Source organism: Mesocricetus auratus, unplaced genomic scaffold (assembly GCF_017639785.1).
Source record: "Mesocricetus auratus isolate SY011 unplaced genomic scaffold, BCM_Maur_2.0 Super-Scaffold_100013, whole genome shotgun sequence".
Classification (NCBI taxonomy): domain Eukaryota; kingdom Metazoa; phylum Chordata; class Mammalia; order Rodentia; family Cricetidae; genus Mesocricetus; species Mesocricetus auratus.
Window position 1 is genome coordinate 72,962,454 of NW_024429196.1, and position 15,670 is coordinate 72,978,123.

The 15,670-nt window shown below is 52.9% G+C and overlaps 1 protein-coding gene across 1 annotated transcript in view; it reads right to left on the minus strand.

Annotated features, from left to right (window-relative positions):
• Window positions 1-3,971: 3,971 nt before the first annotated feature.
• Ror2 (receptor tyrosine kinase like orphan receptor 2) overlaps window positions 3,972-15,670 on the minus strand; it is a 169,856-nt gene continuing 158,157 nt past the window's right edge. The window contains exons 6-9 of the mRNA XM_040755982.1: window positions 13,096-13,410; window positions 11,331-11,576; window positions 7,897-8,099; window positions 3,972-6,454 (exon numbers count right to left, since the gene is read on the minus strand). Of these exons, the coding sequence (XP_040611916.1) occupies window positions 5,009-6,454; window positions 7,897-8,099; window positions 11,331-11,576; window positions 13,096-13,410 (2,210 nt within the window). The 3' untranslated portion in view covers window positions 3,972-5,008. The remainder of the gene's footprint in view (window positions 6,455-7,896; window positions 8,100-11,330; window positions 11,577-13,095; window positions 13,411-15,670) is intronic.

A 15,670-nucleotide genomic window follows, 5' to 3' on the forward strand; every position in this document is an offset into this window, starting at 1 on the left:
AGCCTCGCAATACAAGACTGGTTTTGAACTTGTTTGTTTGTTTGTTTGTTTGTTTGTTTGTTTATTGATGGGGGTAAAATTTCTCACTGAAACCCAGTTCTTGGGAGAATGTGAGAACAAAGCCAGCATGCTTATCTGGCCCGACTTCCTATATTACGGTGTGTACTCGGGTTGAGAGTTCAGGCATCTCCAGGCCCCTTCATGCACCTCTGCCTGCAGGCCGAGCCCCATCCCAAGCTGAGAGGATAAGTGCTCTCCATACTCACACACCATTGGTTTCCTGGGTTCCCACTTTCACAAGTGAGGGCAACCCCAGGAATGTCTCCACAGCCCCACAGATCTGCAGGAGGCGGGGACAGGTTCTCCACAGCAGCACTGTTTATGATAACCACAGAGGGAAGCCATCCAAGCGTGCAATGGGTCAAGTCAACCAAGAGTCACTTCAGCCTCAGCTTCCTAAGGTCATGGTAAGACTCAGAGCTCCTGGCCATGCATAAGACTCACAGCTCAGTGGGAAGAAATAGGCAGAAAAGAATTTATGGGGGGAGCTGGAGAGATGGCTCAGAGGTTAAGAGCACTGACTTCTCTCCCAGAGGTTCTGAGTTCAATTCCCAGCAACCACATGGTGGTTCACAACCATCTACAATTCAATCTGGTGCCTTCTTCTGGCAGAACACTGTATATGTAATAAATAAATAAATCTTAAAAAAAGACACCAAAGTGTCTTTAAAATGTAAAAAAAAATAATTATGGGAAGAGTTACCACAGAAAAGAAATATAAGAATATATTAACTAGTTACCTGCTTGTGTAACGTATTATTTATTACTTATTTTAATTATTTCATTATGCTATTATATAATCACTAATTGCTAATTAGCAGCTAATATTAATATGTGAACTGTTTACTTGCTTGGGCCTACAGAAGCCCTGGGAAGATCCCCACATAACAGTGGTGTCCGTTATATGAAAAAATGTGGCAGGAAGTCTGGGAGTGAAACTCACTGCTCCGTTGCATCTCTGGGTACCGGAAACGCACCTGTGACTCGGTGGCCAAGAGAGTCAAGCCAAGCCAATGACATGCAGCGGCAATCAGACTCCCCTGGCCTCAATGCTGGTGTCTGGCAACTAGGTCTGGTCATTTGCAGACTTTTCTCCCCCAGCAAACGTTGCTGTTTCCCTTCCGGTGTCCCTCCCGGGGGACTCATCCACTAACGTCAGACACTCAAGCCTCAGCAGCTGTGGGGAATGACGAGGGGAGGACGCGGGTGGGGCGGAGGTGGCCCTTAGGAAGCTCACTGACTCCAGCTGTGGGGCTGGAGGCACAGACACCTCAAGGGAGGTCACTGGCCTCGACGCACCCCAGCCCCCACGCCCACCTAAAACCTCGCCTGAATGACATCTTGTTTGCTGAGATGGTGGCCCCCTTGCTTTGCTCAGGCTGGTCTCAAAGGACAGGGCTTCAGGTCATCCTCTTGTTTTAGCGTCCTTGTCACTGTATCTGGCTTCCAAGGGACCTTGGATGTTAAATGTGAGTTCTCATACACACTCACAAGGGACTGGCGGTTTTCATGACGCCTGTTTGAGACAGTTGTAAACCCACAGACCGTCCCCGAATTGCTACTGCAGCATTTCCAAAGTGAGGCAGAAGTCGTGTCTTACAGAGAACAAGATGGCCCTAGGTAGGTAACCCTGGCGTGTACTGTAGTCACCCGCCATAAGTCAGTACAGGAAAATGTATCCAGTGCTTGGACAGACGGCTTTAATAATGGTGGCTCACTCAGAAATGTGAGGTGCCGCTCTTGAGCTGTGAGAGCATCAATCTGGTGGGCACGAGCACAGAACAGTTACCCACCAGTGGCATTCTCCTGAACTGAGTCCATGGTTCTAGAATATTCCAACTAAACCACCATTGCTCAACCACAGGAGCTTTCAAAGGTTGATAGCCTTTCCTCAAGTTTCACACTGAGTTTATGATTAGACCAAGGGGAAATGAACATTTTATATTTAACCTTCATGAAATCCCCAAACACGTCTCCCCCACTGTGACAGAAATACCTCCCAACGTTTCTGTAGAACTTCTGCTTCCATGTCCCCACGGCACCGGCGGTGGTGGCCAGGCTCGGTCGACTGAAGTGGCTTCCCTGTTTGTGGAGAAGCACAAAACGTCGTTTCCCATTTTCACCCTGGGGTCTCCACACTACAGTTAACCCACCAGGTGTTCAAGTTAGAGACGAGGCTGAGTTCCTCTTTCAGGCAATGTCACTACCCTCCTGAAGGCACCTTCAGACCCGCCAATGCCCCTTGCGGACACCCTGACCCACGCCGGCACCCCATCCACACCCCAGTCACATTCCTTCTTTCCCCCAAAGAACCACCCACGCTGACATCAGGGCACACATTACAGCTCCCTGCTTCTGGGTGGATTTAAGCAGGACTTCACTGGGACAGCAGAGTAAGGGGAGAACCAGGGCTGGGGTAAGGACTCGGCTATCCCATCAAGGGCACTCTGGCCCCTTCTGCCTCCCCATGCCTATCTCCCATGGGCAGGCCACCAAAGAACTCTCCAGACTTCTCTGAGGCACAGAATAAGACGCCTGTACTAGAGGGGATCACTTTATACCTAGAGGAATGGACATGCTTGTCGTGGAATACCAGGAGAGCCTGGACCCCTCGCTGACCCCAGCCTCCCACCATAAGCCCACACACCTCTACCTACTTCTACACCTGTGCATACATCATAGAAACAACAAAGCAATACCCTCTGGCCTTTCATTCCAGACGGTTCCCGGGTAACCTACCTTACTTCTGTTGAGGAACTCTGAGGTTTTTGTGCAATTGTGACTTTTGTTATTATTTAGTCCTCAGCCATGGTCTCTACACCAGTTATCCCCTGCTTAGTCAAGAAGACAGGAGGGGCTGGACAAGGTCAGTTCTATGATCTAACACAAGGCAGGGGGCTTGCTGCTAAAAGGTGGTTTCTGCATAAGAGTTCTTTCCCTCAAAAGTGGTTAGACAATCCCCGAGGCTCTGTAAGGCTCACAGTGTGAGTTAATCCAAGCCCATGTTTGAATCTGTGCAGTGAAGGAAACTGGGGGGTGGGGTGGGGGCTAATCCAAGGCAGAGTAACGGATATAATGGTAGAGACCTGGTTCAGCATGTGTGGAGGGAAGGAGGGGGAGGCGAGAGGAGAGGGGGGAGAGGGGAGGGAGGGGCTGAGGTACTTGGCACCAAGTCTGATAACCTGAGTTCAATTCCTAGAGCCTGAATTGTAGGAGATAACTGAACCACACACACACACACACACACACACACACACACACACACACACACACAGTAACACAAACTGAAGGAGAAAAAGAGCAATGAGAACTCATCTCTGTCATTTTCCTGTCCTTCATTCTCATGGAGCCGCTGGTCCTAGCTGTGGGAACAACAGACCTTGGCCGGAGGCCCACTTTCCCATCAGCCTGGGAGCAGGCAGCTGTAAGACAATGTTTACTAAAAACACATTTACTAAAAACAATACAGTGCCCTAAGAAATGTTTACCGGAGCATTAAGCTCCCGATAAGGGCTCGCTCACTGGAACACCCACATTTTGATCTTTCCAATGGCTAGCCGCCTCTTCCTGACATCCCCACCCCCTACCCCACACCCGCCCCCTCGCCAACTCTGGTGTCAGAGCAGAACCAGCCAGGGGTAAGGAAGGGAATGGAAGCTTTTCTTGAGGGAAGCCTTTCTTGGGAAGTTTTCTTGAGCCTCCTTGGTGCCGGTTAAAAGTTTTCTTTGCACCACTGACTGGTCTCTGTGTCATCAATCCGACATCCTCCGTACATTCTCGGATACAGGCAGCTCAGAGGGCGCAGCACCTTGCAAAACTGCAAATCCACAAAAAGGCTCAGCCCAAGCCCTATTCAAGTCCTCCCTCATCCAGCAGGTGCCTGCTTCAACACAATGCCCCTCCAACCTGCAGAAGCGCCAAACAAATATTCATTTATTGGGTACTCCAGGCATGAGGCCTAGAAAGGGAACTGACAACATGCGCCAGGCAGCTGACCTTTCGTGGCACTCCGAAAGGAACGAATCTCACTCACATGTGGCAGAACGAAGCCAGACACGTCCCTAATGTGATGACATCCAACATAATACGCACAGTTAAATTACTAAGTCATTATTTAGGATCAAAATACTTCCATGAAAACTGCACACAGAAAACCATATAAATTACATTTAAGGTCTGCACATGATTCTTTAAAAAAACAAAATTAACAATACTGTTTTCTGTACAATGTTGCTTCCTTTTGAACATTCTAAACCCAGGAAACATTTCCCCTTAAATTCCAGAAAATAAGGCAAAATACATACGCAGTATAGTTAAACCCTTTGCAAAAATACAAAATTCTGTTGGTTTCTGTAAAGGCACATTTTTTTCTTGAATACAAGGCACTCGCAACTGTTTTTCTGAAGCTGCTCTATCTCTGGGCGCCAGCAGGTGGCAGCATCCCGCTACTGTTGGCCCTTGGCTGTTACAAAGAACGCCGTCAGCCAGCCGGAGGCTCACTGGGGGGGGGATGTCTCAGTACCAAGGTGCCTCTCTGCTGCCCATTGCAGCCCTATTTTCCCTGGTTCCTGAGTCCTCAGTGAAGACACAGCCTGTTTCTTTGCACACCATCCCTCACTACCTATCTACCATCAGGATGCCAAAGCAGGGGGTGGGGTCTCCCTGTCCCGTCTCTGAGGAGGTCATGCTGCTGGGACGGCTGCCTGTGTTAGACTGCTGTCTGAAATGCCGTCCAGCCAAGCCGGAGCTGCAGTGGCGACTTTAAGGGCCCAGAGTGCAGGAGATAGTGGAGGATTTCTCAGTCTCAGGTGGGCAGGCTCAAACCAGCTTGCCAGTCCCTGGGCTCTGGTGATGGGACGCTGTTTGCGACTCCTCAGAGCCATTCTGAGGGTCCCCATTTGGTCACATCGGGGACTTCTATCCTGGTGCGCCAGGCCCGGAATACTCGTCAGGCTTCAAGCTGGACATGGGGCTCGTTCACCTGGAGAGTGTCGCTGTCTCCCAGGAGCTCAGTCTCTGGGACAGAGCCCTCCTCCTCCTCTGCCGCTTCCTGAACAGGACTCTGAGCCACGTCTTCCGGGATGTTCTGTGCATCCTCAGTGCCCTCGGCCAGCAGGGCTGCCCTGTCCGCCACGGATGTGTTGGAGGGTGCCGTGGTGACGTAGCCTGTGCTGGTAGAGCCACTGCCACTGTGGTGTGAGCTTGGCTTGGGGACCATCTGGGGGGGCACTTGCTGTGGGGCCATCTGCATGGGGATTTGGACCGGGTAGAAGTTCGGCAGGTAAGCACCGTAGGCTGGTACTGGCTGGTAGCCATTGACTGGGATATACAGCTGAGCTGGGGGCACCAAGGGTCTGATCTGACCCTTCACGGGAATGAACTGAGGCTGGGGGAAGGGCTGGGCCTTCTGCTTGGGTGCTATGTAGCGGGCATTGCTCACATTGCTTACGGGGCTGGTGCTCAGGGAGCTGGTCTGTGTGGTGTTGCTGGCTCCCGAGGTCTGTGCTGAGCTATTGTAGTTGGATAGGTTGCCCCAGGCCCGGAGGCGGCTGTGGATGTCCTTAAAGCGGGGCCTCCGGCTGGGGAACTCATTCCAGCATTCAATCATGAGGGCATAGACCCAGGCGGGGCAGTCATCCGGGCAGGGCAGTACCTGCCGGCCGCGGATCATCTCCACCACGTCCTGGTTGGAGTACCCACAGTAGGGCTGCAGGCCGTAGCTGAAGACCTCCCAGAGGACCACACCATAGGACCAGATGTCAGAGTCGATGGAGAACTTGCCGTACATGATGGCCTCGGGTGACATCCAGCGGACGGGCAGCAGCGAGTTGCCCATGAGTTTGTAGTAATCTGCAGAGTACACCTCCCGGAAGAGGCCCAAGTCTGAGATCCTCACATTCAGCTTGTCGTACACCAGCACGTTGCGCGTGGCCAGGTCTTTGTGGACCACATGGTGGCTGGACAGAAACTCCATGCCCGCAGCAATCTGCGCCACCACGTGCACGAAGTCAGGGGGCTCCAGGGCCGACTTCACCGTGCGGTCATCATCGGTGCTGCCCACATCCGAGTGTGGTGAGCGCATGACCAGGAACTCGTGGAGGTCACCGTGTGAGCAGTAGCTGAAGATCATGCTCAGGGGTTGGTCCTTGGTCACCACACCTAGCAGGCAGACGATGTTGGGGTGCTGCAGCCGTGCCCTTAGCATGGCCTCTTGCCGGAACTCCTCCCGCAGGGGCCCCTCGGCCTTGTCTTTCAGCGTCTTGATGGCCACTGCTTGGGTTGGTTCTCCTGGGGCGGGCCCAAACAGGTGGCCTTTGTAGACTTTCCCAAACCGGTCCTCACCAAGCTCCTCCATGAACCTCACCGTGGACAAGCTGATCTCTTTGAGTTTGGCCTGCCAAAGAAGAAAAGTCAGACATGATCGTCAACGCAGTACCAAAGCAGAGTGGATGGGATTATCACCATTGCTGGCATGGGCTCGCTGGTCCTGTCTGCCCCTAATTACAGCTCCCATGCCATGAGGCCACCTCCATCTGAAACCCTCCCGAGTCTCATCCCAACTACAAGTTAGGTCTCTCCAAGTGTGAGCACGCCTTGGTGTCCCCGCCAACACCTCATGCACATCTGTGCACACATCGTTCGCACACATAGCTGAGCCCGCAGCCCAGATTTCCAGTCATCCAGGGACCCTACAGAAGTCTCGTCACACCTCTCCCAGCAGGCCCACATCATGGCAAGACGCTCTGTTTTTCCCACAGGCCTGTGGTGCCCCGCCCTTAACTTTCTGCCTGTTGGAACTTGTTTAGTTCAGGGCCTAGCACTGTGTTCTACAGAGCCCGCCCCATGTCAGTCTCAAGCTGTCCTATGTAGTAGATAGATAGTATTCTTTGGGTAGAAGTGACGGACCCCGCCTCTCTCTCCTCCCTGCCTACTCCTTCTGGGTGAACTGTCTGCAGGCCCCAAGCCTTGTGTAGCTGCACTCCAGCTAAGGGCCTGTGACTTCTTCAAAGCCAAACCGTAGCAAGCATTAGGAATGCTTGACCGAAGGGCTGAAGGAGCAGGCTCTGTCCCCGGCAGCCCAAGCACTCCCTTCGAAGTCACCTGCTCCCCAAGCCAACCGTGAGCTAAGTGTGCATATGTGTGCGTGGTGAGGCTGTCACCAGGCATATTTATTTCAGTGTCTCCTCTCACTTCCCTGGCATCTAGAACTCTCTTAGTGGGGCCTGCCATTCCCCGATTAAAGGGCTGGCAATCTCCTGAAAAACAGAACAACAGGAAAATATCCCCACTTTCAAAAATGCCGTGTAAATCCTCAAATGGTGGAGCAGTCTGAATTCTCCTTTGTCACCCTGATGGCAAAACTGGGGCAGCTCTCTGGGTCAGGGAGGTCCTGGGGCAGGTGGAGGGGTAGGGCTGCAGTCTCAGGCGGTGACCGTGGACACGCATGTTCCCAACTATTCTAGAGAAGCAGCTGCCGAAGCTACACTCCCTTCTCAACTCCAGGCCACCTACTCCCATCCCTCCCCACCCCCAGGAAAAGTATTCAAGTATGGTCGGCTGTTCCTGGTTCTGCTCTTTTATTTTTACCTAGGGCGCCTCAGTTCAATGTGTGGAGGAAATTCAGAGCCCGGGGTCACAGCTACCCCCATCCCTGAGCTCAGACTAGGGCACACCAGAAGGCCTATGTATGCTGGCCAACTGACACCCCATGTTAGTGCAAGGCTCTATCGGAGCTGCCTCCTAGGGTCCTCCAGGAGGACTTGTTTGGGCTGGCTGATACTCCATCCCGAGCCTGGCCGGGAAAGAGCTGTCTAGCTAGGATACTGGTCGGAGGACCTGTTTGTGCTGGCTGATGAGAGGCATCTCCATGTCCTGGCTGGGCGAGGCCATCAGCTGCCGGCGCTGTGGGGTGGAGGCTGAAGCCTTCTGTTTGTTGCGGCACATGCAGACCAGGAAGAAAAGGCAAGCGATGACCAGGGGGATGGCGATGCTGGGGACCAGGATGTACAGAATCCCCATCTTGCTGCCGTCTCTGGGACCTGGGGGACCACAGTGGGGATCCCATCAGTTTTCAGAAGACACCCCTATTTCAACTGTAGGCTCCCCACCCCACCCCCTCCCACCACCAGGTAACGTATTCAAGTATGGCCGGCTGTCCCCACGTTCTGCTCTTTCATTTTTACCCAGGGTTCCACAGTTCATTGTCCTTGATAACCTTTCCCCTACTTAACATCTTGACAAATGTGACACCTTTCAGGATAACGATTATAGATGCAGTTACTGTGCAAGGAAAAAGAGTTAAAAGGTGTCCCAAGAGCTTGTCCTCGCCACAGTATGCAGCAGGGAAAAGAATTCTGCACAGACAATTTGGACCAACAAACAAGGGCTTTCTGATTTTCCCTTCACTCTTGTCAAGGAAGCCTTTTCTCTCTGTAGAGGACTTGCAGGAAGGTACAGAGGGGCACACAGGGAGACAGACTGAAGGACAATAGCGTTGGCAGAGGGCTGGTTGTCCCCCCCATGGCTTCCCACCCCCACTGAATTTCAAGAGTAGCTGGTGGGTTTTGAGAAATTAAGGCTAACCTTACCCCCTTAAAAGGTGAGGCGGGCTGTCCAGAGGGACAGGCTTGGGAACCATGGGGTTCCTCCACTCCCTTGAGCCCCATAAATAATGACATCAGACTTGGGTGCTCTCTAGTCAGGAAGCAATGAGCTCCGTGTGCAAGCAAACCCTTTCTAGAGACTGTGGTGTCTGAAGGAGACCACTCAGTGCGCGACACAGGCTCAGGTGTCACCTTGGGAAGGAACAAAAATTACCACGTCCCAAACCCAGTCTTGTCACCAGGCCTTCTGAAACAGCCAACATACAGTGAGATAAAATCACGGACAACACCCTCCTCTGAACTTATGCAGCAACTTCCCTCGAATGTTTCAGAAGCTGGGGGCGGGGCAGAGAAATCAGACTTCAGTTCTGGCTTTACTTTTAGCATGGGTGTGACGGTTTGTACTGCCAATGGATACGTAGGCTGCAAGCCTCCAGGCACGCCTGTGAGACCATCAGATTAAGGGACTGTCTTGGTTAAGATAACTGATGTGGCAGGACCCTTGCCTGGGTTGGGACCCCTGGTCTGAGCTGAGAGGGTGAGCTAAGCACTTGCTGATCCCTCCCTGCTCCTGCTGCATGGGATGCCCTGTTACCTCGACCTCCCCGAAATGATTGACTGACATGGGATTAGAACCCAGAGAAACCCACTCCACCTTAAGTAGCTTGTGCTAAGAGTATTTTATCATAGCAACACAAAACAAAACTAAGAGCAGTGTGTGGGGGGGGGGTTTCACACCCCTCCCCCAAGAGCAGATACATGCATCCTGAACATTGTTTTATGGGTTCATTTGTTTTACCATCATCATTTAAAACTTACCTTACCAACACAGCACACACTTACTAGGGAAAAAGACTGTACTAGAAGAAGGGGGAGGGGCTGGAGAGATGGCTCAGCCGTTAAAGGCTAGGCTCGCAACCAAAAATACAAAAAAAAAGGGAGGGGGGGGGTCTTTTTCATAGAGATGCTTGTCACCAAAGGCTGGCTGGCTGCTGAAGGATTGGTGCCCAGCCTTCCATGTGTAGTTTCAGTGGAAGAATACAGAATAACTTGTACTTAACTATTCCAGCATACCGAAAGTTCACTTTCCTAAGGTGAGTTTGGAAATGATTTTAAATAGAGGCATGAAATCTATACTCTCCTGGCTTTGGAGCAGAGTAAGATATTTTGGTCTCTTCCTGTCAGAACAGACAAATCTGAGCTCCTTTAACTGCATCCCATCCCCCGCAAGCCATCCTGGCCTCCCTGAAGCCTCCTCTGACTCCCAAGGTGCTCAGCTACCTGACTCTCATTAGCAAGTCTTCAAGAAGTCTCTTGCATTTCTGTCCCATGAGTTTGAACCTTTCTGTAACTCATGATTCCAGGTCCAATAACCTATATATTTTTCTTTAGTTTTTTTTTTAATTGCAGGAGGAAAGACTTTACAGTATGGAAGAATCCCCTCAGAACTAGACTTGACTTGGACATGGCATCATAAATTTCCGTCCGCAAGGCGCATTCCGGCACTGAACACATGCTTATTAAGAGGTGTGGCTCAGTGACCCCAGATTGGTGATGGATAATGCCTGTGGGTAAGGGCTCCTTAGAGGGGTGGGGCGTGCAGACATAGCTGACTATAGATGGTTTTAAATTTTTTGTATGATTCCTTTTTTATAATAATTTTTTTAATTTTAGAAATACTCTTATTTTACATAACGATCCTCCCATTCCCTCACCCTCCCATGATCCTCACCTACCCTCCCCACCCACCCCAACCACTCCCCTAGGATAGTGAGGTCCTCCACGGGTGGGCATCCAAGTCCGTCACATCACTTGGGGGAGGGCCTAGGCCCTCTTTCGTGTATCTGGGCTGCAGTAGCATCCCTCCACAGGGAATGGGTTCCCAAAGTCCATTTGTGCACTACGGATAAATACTGGCTCCACTGTTAGAGGTCCCATAGACTTCCCAGGCCTCCTAGCTGGCGCCCACATTCCGAGGGCTTTGTATGATTCCTTTTTACTTTTTTATGTGCATTGGTGTTTTGTTTGCTGTTGGATCCCCTGGCACTGGAGTTATAGTCAGTTGTGAGCTGCCATGTGGGTGCTAGGAATTGAACCAGGGTTCTCTGGAAGAGCAGCAGTGCTCTTGACCTCTGAGCCATCTCTCCAGCCTCAACTGCTGATGTTTTAAACCAGTAATTGCACATCCGTCTCTCATTCATGACATAAAAAAACACCTTGGGGGGGGGATGTTGAGACCTGAAATCTACTGTCTTCTTACTCTACTAGATCTATGCATACGAGGCAAGAAACAGGACAAGGGATATGGAGAATTCCTTCTACCAAGCCTAGAAGACCCCATGCAGTCACACTGACGCCTTAACTCAGGTGCGAAACTGAATGTCCCAGGACCACACACATAGGGACCTGATGGAAGGAAAGTTCTAGAATGCACGCAGCAGTCATCGTTGGATGGTGAGATTAGGAATGCCTGGCATAGTGTTCAGACTTCTCACATCCTAATACATCCTATGATGATCTGCTATTACCACTGTATTCAAAACAAATGATTATGACGGTAAGATGGGACACCAGGGTCCCCACTGTCCCCTGGTAATACCCAAAACTCTTACTATAGGCAAACTCAACAGTCAACATTTTAAAAAAATATATAGAGAGAATACATACTACACGGGGGTACGTCACACAGTTCCATGCGTACGTTTTTATTCTGCGTAAAGCACCACGGGCCTTCCATCTGGCCCCCAGGGTTCCGGCAGTAGGCGTGGCCTCCTCCCAGCTCTGGGAATTCTGTGCTGGACAGGTGATGGCTGTGGGGGTGCTGCAGTGCCCAAGGCTGGCACTGGTGGCCGGACTTGGTGGTACTGGCCATGCCCCTGTAATCTGCTCCGGAGCCGTTGTAGCACTGGTGGTCTGAGACAAGCAGAGAGTTAGGGGCCTGAGGACACGGGGCACTGGCAACGCTGCACGCAGAGTCCTCCTGCCCTCGGGCTTTCCAGGAAGCAACAACAAAGGACATCCAAGAGTCCATGACCTGGAGAAGCAGCACTGGAGGCACAGAACCAAGTCCCAAGCCCGCCAGTGGCACAGGTGCAAAGGGACTCATGGGAAGGAGAGTTACTGCAGCTGCTGCATCCCCGAGACTGCCTACGAGACCCACCAGACGCCCACACCCAACCGCCAGGGCGGAATGCCGATGCCAGCAGCAGCCTCCTGCTGCCTTGTTCCAGAAGCAAGATGGAACTGTACAAACAGCTGGTCCTGCACCCTCAGAGGCCACCTCTGCTGCCCATCCAGAGTCTGCTCAGCCACATTTGAGAGCGCAGTTCCTCCACCTCGACAAAGGAGCTACAAGCCAGGGTGTGCTGAGAAGCTTCACCTGTGTTTGTTGCGGATGCTGTCCTAACCCTGTCTAATTCTTAATTCAGGCTCCATCCAACTCCACAAGGCTAGTGACGTTACCATCGCCCATCGGAACAGAGAATTTGTAAGTTTCAGCCTCTGGCTTGGGTCACAGCATAAAGTCAAGGTGAGGGCGTATACCACCCTGGGCCACAAGCCTGACCACCCTGGTGAGGAATTGCTACTTCTATAACACCCAGGTGAACTACAGATATTAAATATTCCTAGGGTCCACAGGAAAGAAGCCTCAGGCCTGGGTCTCCCCCATCTGCTTTGGCAGCACCTGTGAAGGCTTCAACGCTGTAAGGAAATGGCTTCCCTCACTGATGCTGGCAGAGCCATGCTACACATACTCTGGCCGGCCTCTGTGTCCCCTGCCAGGGCTTGTGGAGCTGACTAACCCTCCAGAGCCCAGGGGTGGGGAAGATGGGGAAACATGAGGCATGTTCTCATGGAGGAGAGAGGGGGGCATGCCTCTGCCCTGTGCAGACCCGAAGAAGGGCCACCCCCAGGTCTCAGTGCCAGAAGAATGGATAGTCGCCATCTCTGAGGTCAGATGTTCCGAAGACAGGCACCTAGGAAGGCTGCTCAGCCCCAACTCCCTTCTCTGGGGGTGCATGGACTTTCTGAGCTCTTGAAAGTTGCCCAATGCGAGGAATCCTTGGGGTTCAGGAGACTGGGGGCTGCAGGACCCTGGAGGATCATTAAACAAGCTGGGAGGATGACCCTGTCTCCCCAATGCTCCCAACATCGCTTGGAGTAGGAATCAAGATCACTCTCTTTGGAAATCCCAGGTTCAAGAAGAACCCAGACAAGGAAGGACTACATACAGCTGGAGTGAGAGGCTGGGGCCGTTTAAGCCCTAATCTCTTAGTTCCCAGCTAGAGGGCTGTCCTGGGACTGTCTGCGCTGTGGGCTCTGGCTGCCAACCTGGGCCTGTTTAGCAGGGCACAGAGACCTTAAGAGGCGGAGAGGAGGTGTGTAATTGTTTTGTCCTGTACCCTCAGCTCCGCACCCTCGGGACACTCACAGCGACCCAGCCTCTCGGCGGGGATCCCGATCCGCATGCAGTTGGCCGCGTCGGGGCTCTCGGGCATGGGCAGCGCTTCGCACTTGGGCAGCTGGAGCCGCATGAGGATGAGCGGGTTGGAGCGGGCGATGGTGTACTCCTGGCGGCACAGGTCGTTCTCCAGCACCTCGCACTCATCCCGGCACAGCTCTCGCGGCTTGGGCACCCGGGAGCGCGCGTCGCAGAGAGGGAAGACAAAATGGCAGAAGGATGGGATGGCAAATTGCGAGCACTGGTCTGACAGGTGTGTGGAGGTGCCAATCATGGTGAAGGCAGCTGGGGAAAAGAGACCACGGTGAGCGGGAGCCTGCCCGGGGTCAGCTCAGCCCCGCCCCTGCCCAAGACACCCCGCCTTCAATCGGTCTCCCTCCTGGTCTCTGATCCGCCTCGCCCCTCAGTCCTGCTCTTACCACAAACACCAAATCCAGACACACCTTCCGACAAACTCTGGCCCACACCCGTGCCCTAACAGAATCAATACCCCAAGCACACACACCGGCCCGCGCTTTGCCCAAACCACAACCTCAGCGGCCTGCTCTACAACCTCGAGCCCCGCCCCCATGTCTCGCTCCCATGGGTACCCTGTGCCCTGGACACCTTGTCCTTCACCTCATTCCAGCCCTGGAGCCCTGGCTGGGCTGGGGAGCCCTGGCTTCACCCCACCACACACACACCCGGCTCTAGAATCTGTCTCCTGTGTGTGGTTCTGCACAGTGTGGGCTACACAGAGCCTGGAGTTGTAAGGTTCCGGAACACAGCACGGAAAGAGGCAGGGCTCTAAGTGAGGTCTTCCGGGTGCACCGGGTTCACCCCAGAGGCCCAGGCAGAGAACCCACAGACAGTAAAGGGGATGGGCAAGGCGGGCTGGGAAAAGTCAGAGGTGAGACCAGGCATCCAGAAGAAGCGGAGAAGAAGCAATAGGGTCCCTCTGTCTACACATCCTGTAGAGGCTGTGTTCTGGGCAAAAGCTCAGAGACAGAGTCCCTGGGGTGCTCACCCCTCTGGTCCACATTTGTGTGTACTATCACATGTAGCCAGCAGGTGGTGCTGTTGTCGCTTCTTTATTCCCAGGCTCCAACTGCAACTGTTAAGTCTGGTTCCAGCCAATTCTCATTTACTATATGAAAGTGATAGTTTGTCCCTCCATCCTTTGTGGGCCTGTATCTATATAAGGTGATTAGCTGGGACCACGCAAGGAAACAAACTAAAGTTCGTGCAGTACCTAAAAGATGGGTGGGACATGAGTAGCCCCGGTGACTGGCTGGCCGGGGGCTGGAAACCACAGGTTTTGCCCTTGTATGGGGACCAGAAGTCAAGGAGTTGGCTTAACTGAGGAACGAAGTACCCTGTACAGACTTGGCAATGAAGGAGACGGCAGGTAGAAATGTCAGCCTCGATGCCAGGCAAGTAAAGCCGAAGAAAGGCAGGGTCGGCATTTCCTCCAGGGAACCAGCTTATGACGTCATGGCTGTGTTTGCAGGACTCTACCTCCAAGTGCATCATTTGAGGGCTAAACAGCTCCAGGGAGGGAGGGAGCCTCCACAGTCCCTGCTCATAGTCCAAATGTCACCCATCACCGCCCTCCACACAGGATACAGCCATGCTAATGTGGTGCTCTGTAGGCAAGCCTGTGGGACATTTTCTCGATTAGTAATCAATGAGGGGAGGGCCCAGCCTATTGTGAGCGGGGCCATCCCTGGGCTGGTGGTCCTAGGTTCTGTAATAAAGCAGACTGAGCAAGCCATGGGGTGCAAGCCCGTAAGCAGCTCCCCTCCATGGCCTCTGCCATCAGCTCCTGCCTCCAGGTCCCTGCCCTGTGTGAGCTCCTGCCCTCACTGCTTTTGATCATGAACTGAGGAACTGAGACCCTTTCCTCCACAAGTTGCTTCTGGTGTCTCGTCACAGCAACAGTACCCACGTCTAAGACACTCGGTCTGCACAGTTGTGTTTTCAGAAGTCAGAAAATCTAGAGTGACATCACAGTTCTGTGTTTCAGGCTGGGGGTAGAGCCAGTGACACGGAGAGCTTGCCCCGCACAAGCCAGGCCCTTTTGATCATCAGAACAGCAAAAGGATCTGTCCCTCCCCCAAAGCCACAAATCTAAAGACCCCCTTATTCTACACCACCCTCCTCTGCCGTCCAGAAAGGATTAAGTTCCATGGCTCTGCTGGTCCCTCAGACTCTGGGGAGGAAGGCACCCTGCTTGGAGCAGGTAAAGAAAGGGACCGAGGGCTGAAGGACTCGGTCTGACTCATTTTCTTTCTGGGGTTTCTTCTAATGAAGACCCCGTCAAGGGACCCAAGGTGGGATGTGGAGGCCTCACGGCCCAGCCCACAAAGTCCTGAAGAGACTGAGGAGAGCTGCTTCACTTCCTGTCTGACCTACTCCACCACACAGACCCAAAACCCGGTCTCCGAAACCCTGGCTTTGTTCTCTGGAAGCTAAGGACTGAGGCATCCCTCACTGCTTCATCTCCGCTGCCCCCCCTGCCTCCCTCCCCAAGCAGCTGGTGCCAGACTGTGTACCCGGGGGCCAG